General features: G+C 37.0%; 1 protein-coding gene across 1 annotated transcript in view; it reads left to right on the forward strand.

The window, feature by feature from the left end:
* TTN (titin) overlaps positions 1-22,487 on the forward strand; it is a 332,848-nt gene that overhangs the window by 183,462 nt on the left and 126,899 nt on the right. The window contains exons 160-180 of the mRNA XM_060177642.1: positions 3,226-3,309; positions 3,394-3,477; positions 3,642-3,731; positions 3,859-3,942; positions 4,069-4,152; positions 4,284-4,361; positions 4,736-4,819; positions 5,887-5,988; positions 6,190-6,267; positions 10,324-10,443; positions 11,924-11,992; positions 14,776-14,856; positions 15,711-15,785; positions 16,380-16,463; positions 18,523-18,585; positions 19,284-19,373; positions 19,477-19,527; positions 20,255-20,656; positions 20,829-21,107; positions 21,375-21,650; positions 21,827-21,966. Coding sequence (XP_060033625.1) covers positions 3,226-3,309; positions 3,394-3,477; positions 3,642-3,731; positions 3,859-3,942; positions 4,069-4,152; positions 4,284-4,361; positions 4,736-4,819; positions 5,887-5,988; positions 6,190-6,267; positions 10,324-10,443; positions 11,924-11,992; positions 14,776-14,856; positions 15,711-15,785; positions 16,380-16,463; positions 18,523-18,585; positions 19,284-19,373; positions 19,477-19,527; positions 20,255-20,656; positions 20,829-21,107; positions 21,375-21,650; positions 21,827-21,966 — 2,498 coding nt within the window. The remainder of the gene's footprint in view (positions 1-3,225; positions 3,310-3,393; positions 3,478-3,641; positions 3,732-3,858; positions 3,943-4,068; positions 4,153-4,283; positions 4,362-4,735; positions 4,820-5,886; positions 5,989-6,189; positions 6,268-10,323; positions 10,444-11,923; positions 11,993-14,775; positions 14,857-15,710; positions 15,786-16,379; positions 16,464-18,522; positions 18,586-19,283; positions 19,374-19,476; positions 19,528-20,254; positions 20,657-20,828; positions 21,108-21,374; positions 21,651-21,826; positions 21,967-22,487) is intronic.

A 22,487-nucleotide genomic window follows, 5' to 3' on the forward strand; every position in this document is an offset into this window, starting at 1 on the left:
TTCTTCCACTCCCCTCTCATTTTCTCTCTGTCCTTTCCAATAAAAAAGAAAAAAATGGAGAGAAATAAACTTTAGTACATAAAAGGAACTAGTCTTTGCATGAAAATTTTTATGTCAACAGCCTTCGTCCCTCCTTAATGTAACTTTACTTTTCTTTTATATTTTAAGTGCCAGAGACTCCCAAAGAAGTGGTCCCTGAAAAGAAAGAACCAGTGACCCCTCCTAAAAAGCCTGAAGTCCCACCTGCTAAAGGTTCGTCTCTCACCTGAGACTTGATGTCATGGCTCTTATGCTGTGAGAAAGTGTTTGTGTCAGTGGTCTTCATCCTTTCTGAATGTGACTTTACTAATATCTTTTAAGTGCCAGAAGCTCGCAAAGAAGTGGTCCCTGAAAAGAAAGTACCAGTGACCCCTCCTAAAAAGCCTGAAGTACCACCTGCTAAAGGTTTGTCTCTAACATGAGACTTGACATCATGACTCTTATGGTCTGAGAAAGTGTTTGTGTCAGCAGTCTTCATATTTTCTGAATGTAACTTTTACTAATATCTTTTAAGTGCCAGAGACTCCTAAAGAAGTGGTCCCTGAAAAGAAAGAACCAGTGACCCCTCCTAAAAAGCCTGAGGTCCCACCTGCTAAAGGTTCGTCTCTCACCTGAGACTTGAAGTCATGGCTCTTATGCTGTGAGAAAGTGTTTGTGTCAGTGGTCTTCATCCTTTCTGAATGTAACTTTACTAATATCTTTTAAGTGCCAGAAGCTCCCAAAGAAGTGGTCCCTGAAAAGAAAGTAACAGTGACACTTCCTAAAAAGCCTGAAGTACCACCTGCTAAAGGTTTGTCTCTGACCTTGGACTTTAAAAGTCACTAGTCTGTGGGCCAGGTGGTAATGCAGCAGGTCAAGCACATATGGTGTGAATTGCAAGGATCCCAGTTCCACCAGGCCCCCCACTTGCAGGAGGGGGCCTCTTCACAAGTGCTGTAGCTGGCCTGCAGGGGTCTATCTCTCCCCCTCTTTCCTTTTTTTTTTAAAATTTTTCATTTATAAAAAGGAAACATTGATATAACCATAGGATAAGAGGGGTATATCCTCACGCAGTTCCCACCACCAGACCTCTGTATCGCATCTCCTCCCCTGATAGCTTTCCTATTCTTTAACTTTCTGAGAGCATGGACCCAAGGTCCTGTGGGACGCAAAAGGTTGAAAGTCTGGCTTCTCTAATTGCTTCCCCGCTGAATATGATCATTGACAGGTCGATGCATACTCCCAGCCTGTCTTGCTGTTTCCCTAGTGGGGAAGGGCTCTGGGGAAGCAGAGCTCCAAGGCACATTGGTGGGGTTGTCAGTCCAGGGAAGTCTGGTCGCATCCTGCTAGCATCTAGAACCTGGTGGCTGAAAAGAGAGTTAACATACAAAGCCAAACAAATTGTTTACCTATCATGGATCTAATGTTGGAATAGTGCAGGGGAAGTGTTGGGCGGGGGGGGGGGGTGTCCTCTATTTTGTAGATAGCTAGTAGGCATATTTCTTTGTATTTCAAAGGGCCTATAGCTAGACTAGTGAGTTTTTTTGTTTGTTTGTTTTTATTTTGGGGGTTTTCTTTTCTTTTTTTTCTTTTTTTTTTTACTGAGCCTGAAATCTGATATGCAGGTGGATCCAAGTTAATTGTCTGGGGAGATGATGTCATGGCTCGGAAAAGGACCACAAAGCTGGGTCAGGGAAGAGAGTAGCTCCCTAACATGGGAAAGGGGTATAAATATTGTTGACTGTAAACCCCATTGATTTGATGTGATCTGGGGCCCATAATTAGCTTAGCAGCCTTTGTGACCTCTGCATCCCTGTAGATCTGAGCTCACATTCTGTGGTCATGAGTAGGAACATTGCATGCTGCCCCAGTGTCAACCTATCTTCCTCAGGTGTAACATAGAGTATGTTGTCCATCCTGCCTTCAGAGGATGGAAAATTCTCTAGCATTGTTGATCCAAGTTGAGGTCAAGGTCCTGTGCCCCCCTCTCTTTCTATCCCTTCCCTCTCATTTTCCCTCTGTCCCATCCAATAAAAAAGAAAAAATAGAAAGAAAGAAACTTTAGTACATAAAAGGAATTAGTCTTCTGCACTGAAAAAGATTTTTTTATGTCAGCAGCATTTGTCCCTTCTGAATGTAACTTTACTAATATCTTTTAAGTGCCAGAGACTCCCAAAGAAGTGGTCCCTAAAAAGAAAGAACCAGTGACACCTCCTAAAAAGCCTGAAGTCCCACTTGCTAAAGGTTCGTCTCTCACCTGAGATTTTGAGAGTCACACACCTTATGCTCTGAGGAAGTGTTTGTGTCAGCGGTCCTCATCCCTCCTGAATGTAACTTTACTAATATCTTTTAAGTGCCAGAGACTCCCAAAGAAGTGGTCCCTGAAAAGAAAGAACCAGTGACCCCTCCTAAAAAGCCTGAAGTCCCACCTGCTAAAGGTTCGTCTCTCACCTGAGACTTGACGTCATGGCTCCTATGCTGTGAGAAAGTGTTTGTGTCAGTGGTCTTCATCCTTTCTGAATGTAACTTTACTAATATCTTTTAAGTGCCAGAAGCTCCCAAAGAAGTGGTCCCTGAAAAGAAAGAACCAGTGACACCTCCTAAAGTGCCTGAAGTCCCACCTGCTAAAGGTTTGTCTCTAACCTTACACTTTAAAAGTTGCAGATCTGGGGCAGGACAGTAGTGCAATGGGTTAAGCGCACATGGCGCAGAAGGACCTGTGCAAAGATCTGTGTTCTAGGCCCTGGCTTCCCACCTGCTGGGAGGGGTTTCTTTGCAAGTGGTGAAGCAGGTCTGCAGGTGTCTGTCTTTCTCTCCCCTTCTCTGTCTTCCTCTCCTCTCTCCACTTCTCTTTGTCCTATCCAACTACAACAAAAACAATAACATCAAAGGCAACAAAATGAGGAAAATGGCCTCCAGGAGTAGTGGATTCATAGTGCAGGCACCGAACCCCAGTAATAACTCTGGAGGCAAAAAAGAAAGTTGCAGGTCTTTTTTTTTTTTTAACAGAACACTCTAAGCTCTGGCTTATGGTAGTGTGGGTGTTGAACCTGGTGAGACTTTGGAACCTCAGGCATGAGAATCTGTTTGCATAACCATTATGCTATCTGCCCTCCACCCATGTTGCAGATTTTCTGCCCTGAAAAAGTGTTTGTGTCAGCAGTTTTCATCACTCCCCCCAATGTAATGTTACTAATATCCTTTAAGTGCCAGAAGCCCCCAAAGAAGTGGTCCCTGAAAAGAAAGTACCAGTGACACCTCCTAAAAAGCCTGAAGTCCCACCAGCCAAAGGTAGTCACCTTCATGTTATTATGTTTGACTCTTGTCTATTTTTTTCATACTCTGTCTAATCACGAAATACTAATATCTTTAAAGTACCTGAAGTGCCAAAGGCAGCTGTCCCAGAAAAGAAAGTACCAGAAGTCCGTCCCCCAAAACCAGAAAGTCCTCCCCCGGAAGGTAATGATGAAACTCTGCACACTATGTTTAAGAAAAGCTTTCATCTTGGTGCTTAAGAAATATTATTTGCAAAGTAATTTCATATTTGTTCAAAATATTATTTGCAAAGTAATTTCATAGTCGTTCATCAACCTTAATGTTAAAATGAGCTTGTGTCTTTAAAGTGTCTGAAGAACCTGAGGAAATGGCTCCAGAAGACCTGGCAGAAGTCATAGAAGAACCAGAAGAAGCAGAGCCCACACCTCCTCCAAAAGGTAGAAAGAGAGGATGCCTTAGCCAGCCTTTCACCCTGCTTCACCTGTCAATTCTGGGCATTAGGAACTTTATTCTTGTTTCTCAATTGATTTCAGTGATTCTAAAAATAAATTCTAATATCTTTAGTGGTTGTGCCACCTGAAAAACCTGCTCCAGAAAAGAAAGCTCCTGCTGCTGTTGCCAAAAAACCTGAACCACCCCCAGCGAAAGGTATTTCTCATAACCACTAACTTCCTGTCTTAAAAAGTTCTGTCTTATAAAATGGCCTGGCCTTCTTAATGCTGTCCTGTACATTATTGAAACTATAACCTAAACCCCACTAATATCTTTTAAAAGTGCCCGAAGTGCCCAAGAAGGTTGTTCCTGAAAAGAAAGTGTCTTCAGTGGTTCCCAAAAAACCTGAAGTGCCACCTCCCAAAGGTACATGTCCACCTTTTGATGGAAGTTGATTAGTCTTCCAACTCTTCAAAGAATTTTCATTCTGTGTGAATGTGATGTTTGCTAGCCCTTCTTCATAATGTTAAAAAAAAAAAATACTAATATCTTTAAAGTGCCTGAAGCCCCAAAAGAAGTTGTTCCAGAAAAGAAAGTAGCAGTCCCCAAAACACCGGAAGTCCCACCAGCTAAAGGTACATGTCATTAACGAGACCCTACAGAAGCATACTTAATCTTGATGTCAAAAGTCACTTAACTTAGGAAACTCTTACGTTTGTGAGTTCACCACCACAAACCCACTATTCTGAATACTTAGGATGTAAAGCTCTTAAATAACATAATTCTTGAAGTACTGGTGCAGTTACTATAAGCATCAAATGAATTTGCTCATATGGTTTCTATGTTCTTAAAGGCCATATTGCCTTCTCATTTCTGTGTATCCAAGGACGGATCATTGCCCTTATTGTGAATTCTGTTCTTGTGTCTGTCCCTGGGCTAATAGGCTAGTTGTTTAAATTTCATAAACTTCTCAGCTACCCAGAAGTAAAACTAACTAATGTCTTTAAAGTACCAGAAGTGCCAAAGAAACCCATCTTAGAAGAGAAACCAGTGGTTCCTGTGCCCAAGAAAATGGAGTCCCCTCCTCCAGAAGGTACATATAAGAGCATTCATAATCTTGCCATTTGCCACTAACACAAATTGAAACACTGGTTTTCATCTTTCCTAGTCCAGTATCAGCTTGTCATTTTCCCCCTCTATTGGGGAAATAATGATCTACAAGACAGTTGTCACATGAACAGTATTTGCTAGCTCCCTGTCTTCCTACCACTCTCGCATCACTTGAAGTCTTTCTCCTCTGTTGTGTGCAGGAACCTCACTGTCATCTCAAGCCCCTCTTGCCTCTCCCCTTCAGAGTCCTTGACTATTCCAATCTCTTGATGATATTCTATCACTCAATTATGTGTCTTCATAATTAACTCAGAAATCAATTATTTATTATTATTTGTTATTATCAAGCAACAATTATACTAGGATATCTTAAACTATACTAAACAAAGTTTCTTCAAACAGAAAATAGTACAGAAGAACTAATGACTATAAATGACATTAAATGCCCAAAATGTTTTCCAAATATTCAAATCAAGAGAAGTCAGTACAGATAAAAGTGTTCATCATTAACCATAAGAGAAGATATTATTGAAGCAAGGAAATAATCCAAGACTGTTATTTACTATGTCTGATGTTTTAGGCTTTAAATATATATATATTGAATTGGGCGGTAGTGCAGTGGGTTAAGTGCACGTGGCACAAAGCTCAAGGACCGGCGTAAGGATCCCGGTTGGAGCCTCCGGCTCCCCACCTGCATGGGGTTCCCCTCACAGGAGGTGAAGCAGGTCTGCAGGTGTCTAACTTTGGGAGCTAGGCAGTAGCGCAGTGGGTTAAGTGCAGGTGGCACAAAGTACAAGGACCAGTGGAAAGATTTCTGTTCAAGCCCCTGGCTCCCCACCTGCAGGGGTGTTGCTTCACAGGCAGTCTGCAGATGTCTGTCTTTCTCTCCTCTCTGTCTTCCCTCCTCTCTCTATTTCTCTGTCCTATCGAACAATAACAATAATAATAACTACAACAATAAAAAACAAGGGCAACAAAAGGGAATAAATAAATAAATATTTTTTAAATATATTGTCTCACACATAAATAAAACTAATTATATCTTTAAAGTATATGAAGAACCTGAGGAAATTGAACCTGAGGAAATTGCTCCTGAGGAAGAAGAGCCAGTTCCTGTTGTAGAAGAGGAACCAGTTACCCCACCACCAGCAGGTACCAAGTGGAATCCACAATTTAAAGTAGCTTGATTTTTGTGTCTATTTTATATTTTCTTTAAGGTAAAATTTCAGTCTTCTATCTCCTTACTTGAACAAAATTAATGTGTGTGCAAAAATCTTTGGTACTACAGGACTTTATTTGCTTTACACTTTTTATTAAATTATCTGACTCTAAAAGACATTCCTGTCTTTCAAGTGCCTGAAGAGCCCAAGAAAACTGTTCCAGAGAAAAAGGTTCCTATCATCAAAAAACCAGAAGCTCCACCCCCTAAAGGTACTGACAATGAAACAAAATGTTTACTTCAATTTTGTGTGTTGTCCAAAATTTTACATTGGTCTTATGATGTATTATGCTGTATTATTGTTTAATTGTCATTTATATGTTATAGTGTGAATACATTTGTCAAATTAACATGCATATCTTTCAACTTTATATTACTAAATACTACTAATATCTTTAAAGTACTGGAGATGCCAAAGAAAGTTGTCCCACCGAAGAAAGTCCCACCTGTTAAGAAGCCAGAAACACCAGCAGGTAAAAGAGTTTGAGTCATCATTGATAGAGTAAGATTTTTAAGGATCCTGATGTCTTGAAGTCTAATCCAATAAGCTGTCCTTATTGGTATCACCTCCAGGGGTGTACCTACTTTTTCTCCATTATTTTGAATGCTCCTCCATGATTATTTATTCTTGACATTTGCAATGTCATAAATACTCTTTTTAAAATAAAACTAATATCTTCAAAGTTCCTGAGGTGCCCAAGAAACTTGTTCCAGTAAAGAAAGAGCCTGTGCCTGTTGCCAAAAAGCGAGAAGTCCTGCCCACAAAAGGTACCTACAATTCCTCTGAATGCTATTCTAACATTTCAGTAATAGTCCTTACAGTTCTTAGAGTCCTGAGTCCAAAGTTGATATAAAATCACATTTTACAGAAAAGGAGGAGAGAGATAATGATGGAAAAGAGAGGAAATGAGAGAGACAAGTCAGAGGGGAAAAATGAATGAGGTTCAGTTGTGTTATGACATGATCACATGTGATATAAAAGAGACTTGCTTTCACTCAATGTGTAGAACAGGTCGTTTGGGGATGTCTAGTACATATTTATCAGTAAAACGACATTGTGTTGAAATAAAAGATCTAACCCTGTCTTCAAGCAATGTAAATCTGTGTGAATAAATGTAGAAAAAATATAGTATGATTCTAATGCAGACTGGTAGTGATTATATCTGCAAAGAGAATAGAAATGACTATAGACATCCAAAACAAGAAAAGATGAATTTCAGACAGAGCCATCAGTGAAAACTGGAAGAGGCGGATATTTCAGTTTTCATGGATTTTTATGTTAGCAATTGAGGAAATAGCATCACAGGCAGCACAGGCAAAGAGAAAAAAATCAAACAGCACAAAGATGGAGAGTCTAGGAACTTCAAGGATAATCAAGCTTTTATAATTTGAATCTAGACTAGTTATGAAATATCTTGATATATAGCTGGATGTAAAGATGAGGGTTATACTTTGGAGTATTTGGATCCCTGTATAAGAGATGTACTCTATTTGTGGGCAGTAGGAAGCTTCTTAGGTTGTACAAATACAGGCACATAAGAGTTTGACATGAGAAAGATAACTAGCAGCGCCTATTAAAAAACAATGATAGTTGTAGAGTCATTTCAGTTATTTAAGGGAATTAAGAGCTGGGCAACAATGGAGGAGGTAGAAATGGAAAAGAATATTAGATCTGAAAAAGATGGAAACCCAATTATCATTTGACATCAAAGTCATTAGGACTTCAAGATGGTTATGTGGGTTGAAGATATACAGTCAGGAAAATGGTTCACTGGGTCCCAGAAACATAAACAATAGTGAGTTCATTTTTCACTTGTCAAGTATGTAAGTTAGGAATGTGAATCTAGACTGTAGGAAAGGGATTGGAAATGACCCACATGGAAACAAGAATATTGGATAGAGAATTATTGCTGAAGAATCTAGAGGAAAAAAATATATCAAAACAGCAAGGTTAGATCAAGGATGAACAACTCCTTTGAATATAAACACAGAGGAAGAGATGCAAATGAAGATGGTTGAGAAGATTCATTCATAAAAGTAGGATGTCCAAAAGGCTGAAGTGACCATAATCCATTTTCCTTAAATATCTTGTGAAATTAAGCTCTTTGCTCTGTAGTCTTTGCCTGCTCTTTTCAGAAACTTGCATATCTTCTAACTTCTTAATTCTTAATGAAATTAATATCTTTAAGTGCCTGAAGTGCCCAAGGAAATCATCCCAGAAAAGAAAGTATCTACACCTACTCCTGAGGAGCCAGTAGCTCCCCCTGTCCAAGGTATTCAGCTACTCTCTGCCTTTGGAAAGATGACAGTAGTCTTCATCATCTTTCTTTGGTTGTAGATGTGTCTTATGCATCACCTGTTGTCTGTTTTATGTAGTATAGTTATTGGTATCTGGGGTAATCACCTGGAGCATGTGTTATAGATCCAGCTAGGTTGCTGTTGCAGTTTAGCAGTTTCAGTGTTCCAAGTACAGTCTAAAATAAAATACTGTGTGTGTGTCTTTTAAGTGGAAGAATCTTCTGAAGAAGTAATATATGAAGAAAAATCCTCCATAACCATTGGTAGAACAGTGACTTCCCTAGCTGAAGGTATATGTGTGTATAAATATGATTTTTAATTTCTTGAAAACTCCTCTTAGAAATACTTATAGGATGATAATCTCTTGTAAAACTATGTCTGGAAGCATCTTTCCAAAGCATGATTGCTTTACTTTTTAAATAATTGCACTTTTGTTTGATTAATTTTTAAATAATTGCACTTTTGATATTAATTTCTTAATGAAATTAATATCTTTAAGTGCCTGAAGTGCCCAAGGAAATCATCCCAGAAAGGAAAGTATCTACACCTACTCCTGAGGAGCCAGTAGCTCCCCCTGTCCAAGGTATTCAGCTGCTCTCTGCATTCTTGGAAAGATGACAGTAGTCTTCATCATCTTTCTTTGGTTGTAGATGTGTCTTATGCATCACCTGTTGTCTGTTTTATGTAGTATAGTTATTGGTATCTGGGGTAATCACCTGGAGCATGTGTTATAGATCCAGCTAGGTTGCTGTTGCAGTTTAGCAGTTTCAGTGTTCCAAGTACAGTCTAAAATAAAATATTGTGTGTGTGTCTTTTAAGTGGAAGAATCTTCTGAAGAAGTAATATATGAAGAAAAATCCTCCATAACCATTGATAGAACAGTGACTTCCCTAGTTGAAGGTATTTGTGTGTATAAATATGGTTTTTAATTTCTTGAAAACTCCTCTTAGAAATACTTATAGGATGATAATCTCTTGTAAAATTATGTCTGGAAGCATCTTTCCAAAGCATGATTGCTTTACTTTTTAAATAATTGCACTTTTGTTTGAAGCAAAAAATTTAGTTTGATTATTCTCACAGGGCTATCAGCCCGCCCTTTGATTATTCTCTATGAGAATTATAAATTAGAAGAGATCTATGATTTACAGAGCTCATTTTTATTAGTGATTTAATAATGACTAACAAGATAACAGGGGAACAGTTCCATACATTCCCACCACCAGAGTCCTATGTCCCATCCCCACCATTGGAAGTTTCCCTGTTCTTTATCCCTCTGAGAGTATGGACCAAAATTCTTGAGGGGATGCAGAAGAGATTTACAGAAATCTTAACCTCTTTTTCTATATAAGTGAATCTGTATGAATTCTATATTTGAGTCTTTGTGACCATAGTTTTTGCATTGGTGAGGAATTGGTATGAATCTTTGTGAAGAACTTTACAGTACAATCTCATGTCCTTTGTTAACATTCTTTAAAGAAATTGAAAATTATATTGAGCCTGAGGAGCCTGAACCTGAACCCCAGCCAGAAGAAATACCTGTACAAGGTATTCACTTAAATGAACTTACGTCTTCTTCATCATCATATTTTTCATCTTGAACTCTATGTCATTGATGTTGTTCTATGTGTGTAATACATCTCTCTGCATCTGTATGTCAGATAGTCTGTGTTTTAAATGTTATCTCCTTCTTGTGTGTGCAGTGTTTGTCTCATGTCTATGTGGCTTCTATGCATGCTTCCATGGTAATTTTCATGAGTGTCTTTGTTCTGTTTTTCATCATCTGTTTTTCATCATCTGTTTTTTTTCTTTCATGTTTCATGTTGGATACTGTTCTGTGTTTTATGTTGAGCAATAATGTTTACAAAAGCAAACTCTTTAGGTCTATGTAGAATTAAATTACTAAATATGCTATCTAGCCACGTGATGGTTAACATATAGAAACACTAATACTCCTGAAATACTCTTTTAAGAACATGAACCTGAACCTGAAAAGAAGGTCATTGACAAACCAAAACTCAAACCAAGGCCCCCAGCTCCTCCTCCTGCTCCACCCAAAGAAGATGTGAAGGAGAAAATGTTTCAGCTTAAAGGTACAAATTGCCACTTTCAACATTTTACTAACCTGCTTTAAAACTTCTATCCAGGGGCTGGGTGGTGGTTCACCTGGTTGAGAGCACATGTTACAGTGCTCAAGAATCCGGGTTCGAATCCCTGGTCCCCACATGCAGGGGGAAAGCGTTGCCAGTGGTGAAGCAGGGCTGCAGGTGTCTCTGTCTCTCTCCCTATCTCCTCCTTCCCTCTCCATTTCTGACTGTATCTATCCAATAAAGATAACAAAAAAAATTTAAAAAAAAAAAAACTTTTATCCAATCAACCTGAAGTGGTGCTTAAAAGAGATGTGTATACTTGGGGAAGTGATTTTGCATAGAGCCATGGGCTGCTACAGTCTTGGGGTGCCTTGACAGACCATGTACTTTCTACCCCAATGTCAGAAAGTACATTTTCAGTATCATGCTGGGCTTCTGAATGCAAAGGCTGTCCAACTAATTTTCTTATAGTGAGAATTCTATGCTTCAAATCATGATTCTTGTGCATATTTCTAGGATCTTATGCATGAGGAATATGTAAGATGTCTTCACAAGATGTTGTTAATATTGCAGGAACAAGTTTATAGCAAATGTCAAAATTTTGTTCTTAAAGAGTTCCATGTGCTTTTAAATAAATGATAAGTAGTTTACTTATGGCATCTAATAGCTGATAGGGCTTATATATCATAAAAAGGAAAATACATGTTCAGTTTTTTCTTGTAACATAATAAAAGCTCCAGCTGTGTTCTATGGCAATACTTAAAATGGTGAGAAAGAGTGGTTATAAATACAATTTAATATTCAGAATCTCTTCACTTCATTGTTTTTGTATGTTTACATTTTTCTTTGTATTGGTACCATATAATTTATTTTAATTTTAAATCTTTTTTTAAAAGGTTGGAAAAATATTTTTAAATAAAATTGTCTTCTTTGTAATGTTACAATCTTCACCAATTTAAAATAATCTAGATATAATCTTATATGAACATTTTCCCAAAACTCACCTAAACATGCACAAAAACAGAATCTTCTAGAGTAATACTTTACTTCTAGTGATTCTTGCTCCAATATAAGACTTCTCTACTAGACAGATGGGACTTCCATATTTTAAGTTAGACATAGAAAAGTAGGCACTTCTTTAAAAAATTACCCATTGCTTGGGTAATCAATGAAGACACAGATGTAAATATAATGTCCCATAGTATAAAATTTATATTCAGAGGAAAATTTGCTCTTCCTTTCTTCCTACAAAAAATAAAAACTATCTTCCTTCTTGACCATACCTTAATTTATTATTCAGTATCATAGTGAAACTGAAATGTTGTCATGGTTTTAATGCTTTCTCTGTGCTAGTTGGTAGCTGTTGGCTGTTACTAATGCGTTGGATTATAAGTAAAGCTTGGATTTCATTCTTGTACCCAGTAATTTATTTCAAATTAGTCTTAATATACAAATAATGAAACTAAAATTGTATTCTTTAAAGCTGTTCCAAAGAAGAAAGTTCCAGAAAAACCTGTGGTTCCAGAAAAAGTGGAGCTTACACCACCTAAAGGTATCTCAATCAGGAAAGCACATTTATATGTGGTATTCTTTCATTTGACTCCTTGTTCTTTCTACTTTCTAGAATATTCTTTTTATTTTTCTTTTTAATCATCAGAAGATCATTGTACTTTTATAGTGTTGGTTTTGTTGTGTTTTTTTCTTTTCGGTCTTAGTACATGAGTGTTGCTTTTTGTCTTCCATCCATGCCATGTATCACATGAATAACCATTGCTTATTTTTGCCTCATCTGCATTTCTTCTTGCATTTTCCTGATTTTAATGCCAGACTTTACTGGTTAGCTGAAATGACTGTCAGGACACATCTTTGTAATACCAATGTTACATGAATCACTGTGTTCTACTTAGTGTTGCAAGCACTAGAAGTAAATCATGTCTTTCCATAGCATCAAAGTGACTCACAGGGATTTTCTCATGATGTTCCTGTGAATTTCTCTTCTCACTGACTCTAAGACATTCTTTCTGGTGTAACTATCTCTTTTAAGGAAATTTCATTATCACTGCAGTTCACTTTTCAAAATTTATTTCTTTTAAGATGATATTTCCCATATCTAAACTTAGACACTATAAAAATGAATGGATCTTAAAAGCCCATAAAACATCAATTAAAAATGAAATTCTTGTGGCCCAGGAGGTAGCCCAGTGACTAGAGCATAAAACCAAAAAACCTGAGATGTGATTTCAGTCCCCAGTCTAACTCATGCCAGAGTGATCCTCTGGCTCTTCTTCTCTCTCTGGTTAGTAAATAAAGCTTTAAAAATTGAAATTCTTAATTTTTCTAGTAAATATAGGGAGTAATTATGTTCTGGTTAAGTAATAATTATTCTATATCTGGAAATTAAATCTGTTCTTTATTCTTGAATTTTGGGGGAAAGTATCAATTTGAATATGCATTCCCTGATTTATAAAATAATGCTACTATGAATACTAATAAAGGATCATTACAAAGCCACTGATAAAGATCAAAGTGGTAGGTTTTGCATTTGAGTCTCGAATATCAATTTAATCTTAAAAGTAAAATAATAGTATGGGAAAATAAATGAACAGATATATTTTCATCAAAATTGTTATATAAGTAATGTTATACTAATTAATATTGATTAGATCAATGTCATCTCTCTAGACAAGTTCAATCAATGAAAATAGTTATCCATTAAAAATATTGGTAAAATAACACTGAATACTAACATTTTTAGTCTTTAATAACTCTTATTTGAATAAATGTTATTTCATAAGATTGTTGTTGTCTCAGAAGTACAATTTCACACTTCTACCAAAATAAGTGTTAGTGTACTTTACCCACCTCAAGAATACCACTCTGAATAATTTAATGTTCACCAGTGAGATTTTACTAGTGAACAAGTCATTATTTAACATGAAACCTTTGTACATTTGTCTCTAGTATGCTTACATTTTTGAAAAGTTAGACAATAGATTAGAAATGTCATGTTTCACCAACTGTCTACTTTTATAGAAGTATCTAATAAATTCATATTTCAGTAAAGGAACACATATAAAAATTATGTGATCCAAGGAAAACCTGTTTTAAATAGATTTTGTGGAGGAATATTGGTTTGAGGTTGATGAGGTGTAATGTGTTTTGAGAAGATTAGGAATTGGACTTCTAAATCAGAAGTTTATAAGCCAAGATCAACTTAAAAAAAAACTATTAAAGAGGCCCAGTGGTAGCACAGCACGTTAAGCGCATATGGTGTGAAGCGCAAGGACTGGTGTAAGGAACCCAGTTTGAGCCCCCGGCTTCCTACCTACATCGGGGTTGCTTCACAAGCAGTAAGGCAGATCTGCAGGTGTCTGTCTTTCTCTCCCCCTCTCTGTCTTCCCCTCCTCTCTCAATTTCTCTGTCCTATCCAACAACAATAGCAATGACAACAATAACAGCAACAAGAGCAACAAGGGAAACAAAAATGGGGGGAAAAAATGGCCTCCAGGAGCAGTGGGTTCATAGTGCAAGCACCGCACCCCAGCAGTAAACCTGGAGGCAAAAAAAAAAAACCACAAAATACCTAAAAACTATATTGTAATTAAGTCAATGACTCAGTAATCACCAAACATTTCTCTTTTATTCAAATAATATCATCAGTCCCAATAGTCAAGGCAGATTCAAGAAAAAATTAATACAGAATTCCTTGGGTTCCTTTCTCATCTAAATTATAAAAACAAGAAAAAATTTTTTATCCATTTAAAGTAAACCCTAACACCAATTTTGAAATTTGGTAGTTCTATTATTTTATATTAGTATTATCTCAAAAGAGTGACATTAAGACAGGAAACCCTTTTATGTTCAGAAAATGAGACATGGACTTTTCTCAAAAAATCAAGACTATAAAACTCGTTCTCTTAATTCCCTTCTCTTGTTAGTAGAGAAAATGAAATATTGACACAAACAACTGCTAATACCATTTGTATGTAACTAACACTCTGGGAGATACTAAGGCAGAAATGGATCAAAGGACTGTCAAAAATCTTGTATTTGACAAAAGATTCACTAAGTCAGAGGAGAGCTGTATCTTTTGCATGCAAAAAAGTGATTATATTTGTATGCAGTTCATTTGACTTAATTCCAACACAAGGTTATTTATGTGTGTCAATAGAGAATAACCACCTATTTTCACTTGCTTTCAAATTCTGTGACACATAGAAGCAACAAAAATGGTTTGTTGCACTGTTAATAACTAGCTTGGAAAGTGATGTTTCTTGCTGAGACTTAATGTATGTGTAAACTCAATTAAAATTTGAAACCATATTCTTTTCAAAGTGCTTGGAGTTGAAAAGAAGGTTCGAAAATTACTTCCTGAACCGAAACCTCAACCAAAGGAGGAAGTGATTCTCAAAAGCGGTATAGTATTTTCAGCCGTTATGCCAGTCTTAAGGAGACAAAAAACACTGAAAGCTCACAAAGCACTTCTGGTTTTTTTTTTTTTTGTTTGTTTGTTTCCTTTAAATTAAATCCACTGTGTATCAGTTCATTTATAACGACACTTTAAGAAAATCAACAAGGCTATCATATGCAAAGGAAAACAGAAAAATTGTGAGCATTCAAAGTGTTTTCAAACATAATACGAGGAAGCATAACAAAACTGATAATGTTCTAACCTAATAACAATGACCAAAGCTGTCATTTTATAATCAAATTAGGTGTTAAAATACTAAAGTTATTAAATACTCTAACCAAAACAACTTAAACTTAGATTCACTTTAAAAGTACAACATAGCATCATCAGAACTAATAAATAACATTTTAAAAAACTGAACAAATCTTCTTGCTACAACATTAAAGAATTATAAATAAGACAGTCTCATAAGATCAGAGTCTTAACATGTATTTGCTTAGATTTACTAATCTGGAGACTACATTCTTTAGATGTTCCCATTACGCAAGCATGCATTTATATATTCCTCACTAAACTAAAGGAGAATTTGTTGCTAAATAAATTATTCATTTTGATATGATTTCTGTCACAAATTTATCTCTGAATAGACTATTGGCATAAAGGTAAATGACTCTGATCTATTGGAACTAACATAACAATCTTACATTTTCTAAAGAACTTTTAGTGTAAATGCTCACCTCCCAGTTCACAGGGTTGCATGCTTTTCATTTTCATTGTGTGTACATATTCATTTGTCAAACTTACTCAATGTGGTCATTGAATTTTCATGGTTTACAAGTAGACCTTTTTGTCTTTTAAGTTCTAAGAAGGAAGCCAGAAGAAGAAGAACCTAAAGTAGAACCTAAAAAAGTAGAAAAAATTAAAAAACCTTCAGGTAGGAATCTCAGCAACAAATGTGTATAATTATCTTCTAACAAAATGGACGTTTAACAAAAGGTTTATCTTGTAAACATAAATGGAGTTAACTAAAACACATGGCTTCACATCTCATCTGTGATATAATCTGTGCTTTCCATTGTCTGCTATCTGTATAAAAGTCCTCTGCTCCTTGTTAATGTTAGTACTTCTACACTTAAGTTCTTCCTGTCAAAGTGATTCTGAAACAGTAGAAGTGATTGCAGAATAACGTCATAGTAGGGTGTCAGTAAAGATCATGAAAAATTTGGAATCTATTAAGTGGATTGATTTTTATCACTAACCTATTTTCAAAGACATATTTATTAGCAATAATTATGGAGGGGAAGTAGAAACAGAATTGAAGGGGTTGAGGGGAGGTGTGGAAGAAATAAAGGAAAGAAAAAGACATTGAAGCAGAGTCGATACAAGAAAATAGAAACTAATTGATAGAATGTAAGCTACCTATTGTACTTTCAAAAAAATAGTTTGATTTACTTATATGAGACCAGGTGCTTTCTAATTATTCAAATATTAAAATAACACTAAAAAAAATCTTATCTTAAACTACCAGAACCACCTCCCAAAGCTGTCGACGAGGTTGAAGCACCTCCAGCTGTTACAAAAGTGGAAAGAAAAGTTCCTGAACGAACTAAAGGTACAAAGTTTACTAGCACTTTCTTAGCAACATTTTAATTTGAAAGATATGCACTATTTAAATGCACATTGTCCTTAAGATTTGAATCTATGATCTTAATCTGATCACTAGTGACTTGTTTTCTTTTACCATTTCACTCATTACAGTTAGCTAACGATCATCCAGTTATAAAATTATTAAAGCTGGGAGTCAGGCGGTAGCACAGCAGGTTAAGTGCACGTGGCGCAAAGCACAAGGACCGGTGTGAGGATCCCGGTTGGAGCCCAGGCTCCCCACCTGCAGGGGAGTCGCTTCACAGGCGGTGAAGCAGGTCTGCAGGTGTCTGTCTTTCTCTCCTCCTCTCTGTCTTCCCCTCCTCTCTCTATTTCTCTCTACCCTATCCAACAACAATGACATCAATAACAATGATAACTACAACAACAATAAAAACAACAAGGGCAACAAAAAGGAAAATAAATAAATATTAAAACAAATTATTAAAGTTTTAGAAGGGCCTAGGTAGTTTTATATTGAAGACATGCTCTATTAAAGTGTTGAGCTATTGGGGGGGGGGGCAGGTGGTGGCACCCACTGGGTTAAGCGCACACAGTACTAAGAGTAAGGATCCACGCAAGAATCCTGGTTCCAGCCCCTGGTGCCCCACCTGCTGGTGAAGCAGATCTCTTCTCTCCCCTCTCAATTTCTCTCTGTCCTAAACAAGCAAACAAACAAAAATGGCCACAAGAGCAGTGGATTCGTAGTGCAGGCACCAAGCCCAAGCGATAACCCTGGAGACTATAAATAAATAAACAAATAAATAAAGCATTGAGCTATCTCCGGGGTACAATTTCACCTCTCCCCAAAATACGCATTAGGACACCTCACTTTCTACTGCAGTTTCCCTCTCTAATCTAGAGCATTTTGCCTCTTTCCTCCTTTTCCCTCCCTTACCATGTTTTGAACTGGGAGATCAGTCACTCAACAGAGTGCATACTTCACCACTTCACGTGCCTGAGGGCCTGGGTTCAAGCCACTGGAACTGCATAGAAGCGCCATGCCTGGCAGCTTCATGAGTGGTGAAACACATCTCTAGTGTTCCCCTTTCCTTCCTTCCTTTTCCTTTTTCCTCTTTACCTCCTTCTCTGCCTTTCTGTCTCTACCTCTATCCTTTGAAATGGAAAAGAGGAGAGAGAGAGAGAGAGAGAGAGAGAGAGAGAGACCCAAATCACTTAGGTGTTAAGCTCCAATACCAAAAAGAAAAAAGAGGGAAAAAAGAAAGAGAATTTGGACAATGAAATGGCTAACAGCATTAGAACCAACAAACGACTTCACTATGTTTTCTAAATATTCTGTCCAAAACGCAAAATAAACTCAAGATATTTGATTTGACTGGTGACTCTATGTGTGTAAAATTTTCTTTTTCTTTTCTTTTTTCTTTTTTGTTAATAGAAGGGAAGATCTCATTAAATTTTTTTAATTTTATTTATTTATTTATTACTGGCTAGAGACTGAGATATTTAGAGGAAGGGGGAGACAGAGAGAGAAGGAGACAGAGAGACACCTGCATCCCTGCTTCACCACTTGTGAAGCTTCCCCCCTGCAGGTGGGGACCAAGGGCTTGAACCTGGGTCCTTACACACTGTAGTATGTGCGCTTAATCAGGTGCACCACCACCTGGCCTTAATTTTCTTTTTCATTAGTATTTATTTATTTATTCCCTTTTGTTACCCTTGTTGTCTTATTGTTGTTGTTATTGATGTTGTCATTGTTGGATAGGACAGAGAGAAGTGGAGAGAGGAGGGAAAGACAGGGAGACAGAAAGATAGACACCTGCAGACCTGCTTCACCGCCTGTGAAGCGACCCTCCTGCAGGTGGGGAGCCCGGGGCTAGAACCAGGTTCCTTACACCGGTCCTTGTGCTTTGTGCCACATGCGATTAACCCACTGTGCTACCGCCTGACTCCCAAATTTTCCTTTTCTAAGATGTATTAAGTCACTTCAGTTCAATTTTGGTTTGACTTTGTAGAAACATACACACACAAGTGCTTTAATAACCTGCTTTTACTGTGAATTATTTTAGTACCTGAAATTAAGCCACCAATACCTCTCCCTGCACCTGAACCAAAACCAAAGCCTGAACCAGGTAAATAAGTTTATATTCAATGTCAGTAGTACTTTCCTTCATGCTTCACACAAATAATGTATAATAAAAAGTAAATGTGGGGCCAGGCTGTGGTACACCTGGTTGGGTGCCCATAGTTCATGCCTAAGGACCTGCTCAAGGACCTGGGTTTCAGCTTCTGCTCCCTGCCTGCAGCAGGAATACTTCATGAATGGCCAAACAAGTCTGCAGGTATCTATCTTTCTCTCTCTCTCTTTCTCTCTCTCTCTCTCTCCTCCCCCTCTCAGTTTCTCTCTGTCCTATTGAATAAATAGGAAAGAAAAGAAAAGAAAAGAAAAGAAAAGAAAAGAAAAGAAAAGAAAAGAAAAGAGGCACCCAGAATGCTGGATTCTTAGTGCCAGCACATAGCCCCAGCACTAACCCTGGAGGCAAAAAAAAAAAAAAAAAAGTAAGTGAAAGTGAATATCCAGGAAAGAACATTAATGTCTTAATACACTATCAGAACATAGTATATTTTAAACGATATGTTAAACGTAAGACTACGTTGTTACATATAGATTATTTTATATTGTAGTGAGGATATAGTGTCTAAAAGCCATTTGAAGAGGTTACAGTTGCACAAATAGGGCAGTAGGACACCCATTGAGGAAGCAATGAACTCCTAATTTCAGAATACACTAGTTCAGCTATGTTAATGTAATGAACATCTTCCCATACAGAAGTGAAAACAATCAAACCACCTCCCTTGGAGCCTGCCCCCACTCCTATTGCTGCTCCAGTGACAGTGCCTGTTGTTGGAAAGAAAGCAGGTATTTATTCTGTAGATCTATTTCTCTCTCTCCTTGTAAGGCTTACTGAATATGAAAGAAGTCTGAGAATTTTTTAAATGCTGAGTGCTTTTTCTTATTTTAGAAGCGAAAGCATCTAAAGAAGAAGCTGCCAAACCTAAAGGGCCTATCAAAGGTACTATATTTCTCCTGTACCCCTTCTTGTGAACTTTTAATCTGGGAAACCTCACAGTCAAAAGAAATAACATTCGACAGAGAAGAAAAAAAATCATATATATATAGTAATCTTTATTATTCCTGATTCTACTAAAACGAGTATGTCTTCTGTTATCTCAAGTGATACATCTCTAATATTATTCAAATGGGTACTATAAGCATAAATTAATTGGATAGGGGTAGACAGCATAATGGTTATGCAAAGAGACTTTCATGCCTGAGGCTCCAAAGTCCCAGGTTCAATCCTCCACACCACCATAAGCCAGAACTGAGCAGTGTTCTGGTAAAAAAAAAAATTATTAATAATATACTATAAAATATAATTTACATAGCGAATTATGTAAGTTTTGAGCCTCATTCTTATATATATTGTATACATATTTATACATATGCTAGATAAGATATTTAAACATTATTGTGGACAGTTTATACTTGAATTTAAAACTTGGGAAAATGAAAAACAGTTACTATTCATGGATTTCTCATTCCATCTCATTTTCCTATCTGACTTAGAATTTCCTATCTGACAGTAGAATTTCAACTGACTTTCAATTGCCTAGTCTCTAATTTTATATTCTTGTCTTCTAGTCGCTTGCATAATGGGTTTACCTGCAGACAGTCAAGTATGCATTTTCTGACCCTTATGAAAATGGCAAATCAAATTTTTATTTTTCCTTTCTAATTAGGGGTAGTAAAAAAGACTCCATCACCAATAGAAGCTGAAAGGAAAAAGTTAAGACCAGGTAGTGGTGGGGAGAAGCCGCCTGACGAAGCTCCATTCACCTACCAGCTAAAGGCTGTACCACTGAAGTTTGTGAAAGAGATCAAAGACATTGTGTTAACAGAAGCAGAGTCCATTGGTTCTTCTGCAATCTTTGAATGTTTAGTTTCCCCATCCACTGCAGTGACGAGCTGGATGAAAGATGGCAGCAATATCCGTGAAAGCCCAAAGCACAGATTCATTGCAGATGGTAAAGACAGAAAGCTACATATCATTGATGTTCAGCTTTCTGATGCTGGCGAATATACCTGTGTTTTACGTTTGGGAAATAAAGAAAAGACCTCCACTGCTAAGCTTATTGTAGAAGGTAATTTCCAGTCTTCTGAATATGATCTGTATTAAACTTTAAGACAATAAATCTCAATAACACCTTTCATTGTAATTTTAGAAAAAGCTTCTCATCTCCAAGTTTTACTTCACTGAGAATATGTGAGTATTAAAAAGACTTGTTAGATTTTTAACACTGAAATTCTCCACAGAACTTCCCGTGCGCTTTGTAAAAACACTTGAAGAAGAAGAAACAGTGGTCAAAGGACAACCACTGTACTTGAGCTGTGAATTAAACAAAGAGCGTGATGTGGTCTGGAGAAAGGATGGGAAGATTGTGGTGGAGAAGCCTGGAAAAATTGTGCCTAGTGTCATTGGCTTGCTGAGAGTCCTAACCATCAATGACACAGATGACTTTGATGCTGGAACATACACAGTCACTGTGGAAAATGCCAACAACCTAGAATGCTCATCCTGCGTAAAAGTAGTAGGTGAGTACTATGCTGGGAAATTTTGGTCTCCTTATTATAATATTGATAAAATGGAAGAGAGAATTCTATTCCCCTGTATCAGACAATAGTCTTATATTTTAGTAAGAGAGGGGCACATTTCATTATTGTATGTAATCATATGTGATATATATTAGGTCAATTATCTCCAGTTTTAGTTTCTTCTGTTTTGGGAATGTACTGAGGAATTTATTTATTTATATTACTTGATCAAATTATAATTACTTTTCTGACCTCACTCTTACACAGAAATCATTAGAGAATGGTTGGTGAAACCCCTCCGGGATCAGCATGTGAAGCCCAAGGGGACAGCTATTTTCACCTGTGATATCGCAAAGGATACACCAAATATTAAGTGGTTTAAAGCATATGATGAGATCCCATTGGAACCAAATGATAAGACTGAGATACTGAAAGATGGAAATCATCTATACCTGAAAATTAAAAATGCTACGCCAGAAGATATAGATGAATATGCAGTGGAAATTGAAGGGAAAAGATATACTGCAAACCTGACACTTGGAGGTATAAAAATGTTACCTTTCACTCTAAAAGATAAGTTTTGTGTATGTAGATGGCAAATTCACACACACACACACACACACACACACACACACACACACACACGTGCGCGCTCCATGAAAGCAAGGTATCATGAGATTGTTTAAAACATTATGGTCCTCCATTCCTGGCCACTACAGATCGTGATGTTGAATTGCTGAAACCAATCGAGGATGTTACCATTTATGAGAAAGAAAGTGCAAGTTTTGATGCAGAAATCTCTGAGGAAGACATTCCTGGACAATGGAAACTGAAGGGAGAACTCTTAAGACCCTCACCTGTGAGTGGTTTCTCATTTTAAATTGTTAATCCTAAAATAACTACTTTGTATATTCAGGTTTGACCTTAAGGTTTATCCAGTAATAATCATGGCATTCCTTGGGACTTCTAAAATCTCAGAGATAGCAAGAGACTTGATGCACTGTTTATGGACAGCTTGAACAAATTTGTTAAATTTATGCCCAAGGTCAAGGAGTTAAAACTGACATGAAACCCTATAGGTCCCACTATCAATCCTTGGCACCACCATAAACCAGAGCTGAACAGTGCTCTGTTGTGACTCTCTCTTTTTTTTCTCCCCATTTCTTTCTCTCTTGCCCTTTCTCTTTCTCATTAATAAAAATATATAGGTGTATGAGTATATATACATATATTTATACACACACATATATATACACATACATACTTACATTATGACCAGACATTCTAACCTATCATTAGTAGCATAATAATTAAAACTTCATAGAAATCTGTGTTTGAAACTTTTCTCCTCTAGTGTGGGTGTAATGTGTGCTTGAGCAT

Source organism: Erinaceus europaeus, chromosome 18 (assembly GCF_950295315.1).
Source record: "Erinaceus europaeus chromosome 18, mEriEur2.1, whole genome shotgun sequence".
NCBI classification, from domain to species: domain Eukaryota; kingdom Metazoa; phylum Chordata; class Mammalia; order Eulipotyphla; family Erinaceidae; genus Erinaceus; species Erinaceus europaeus.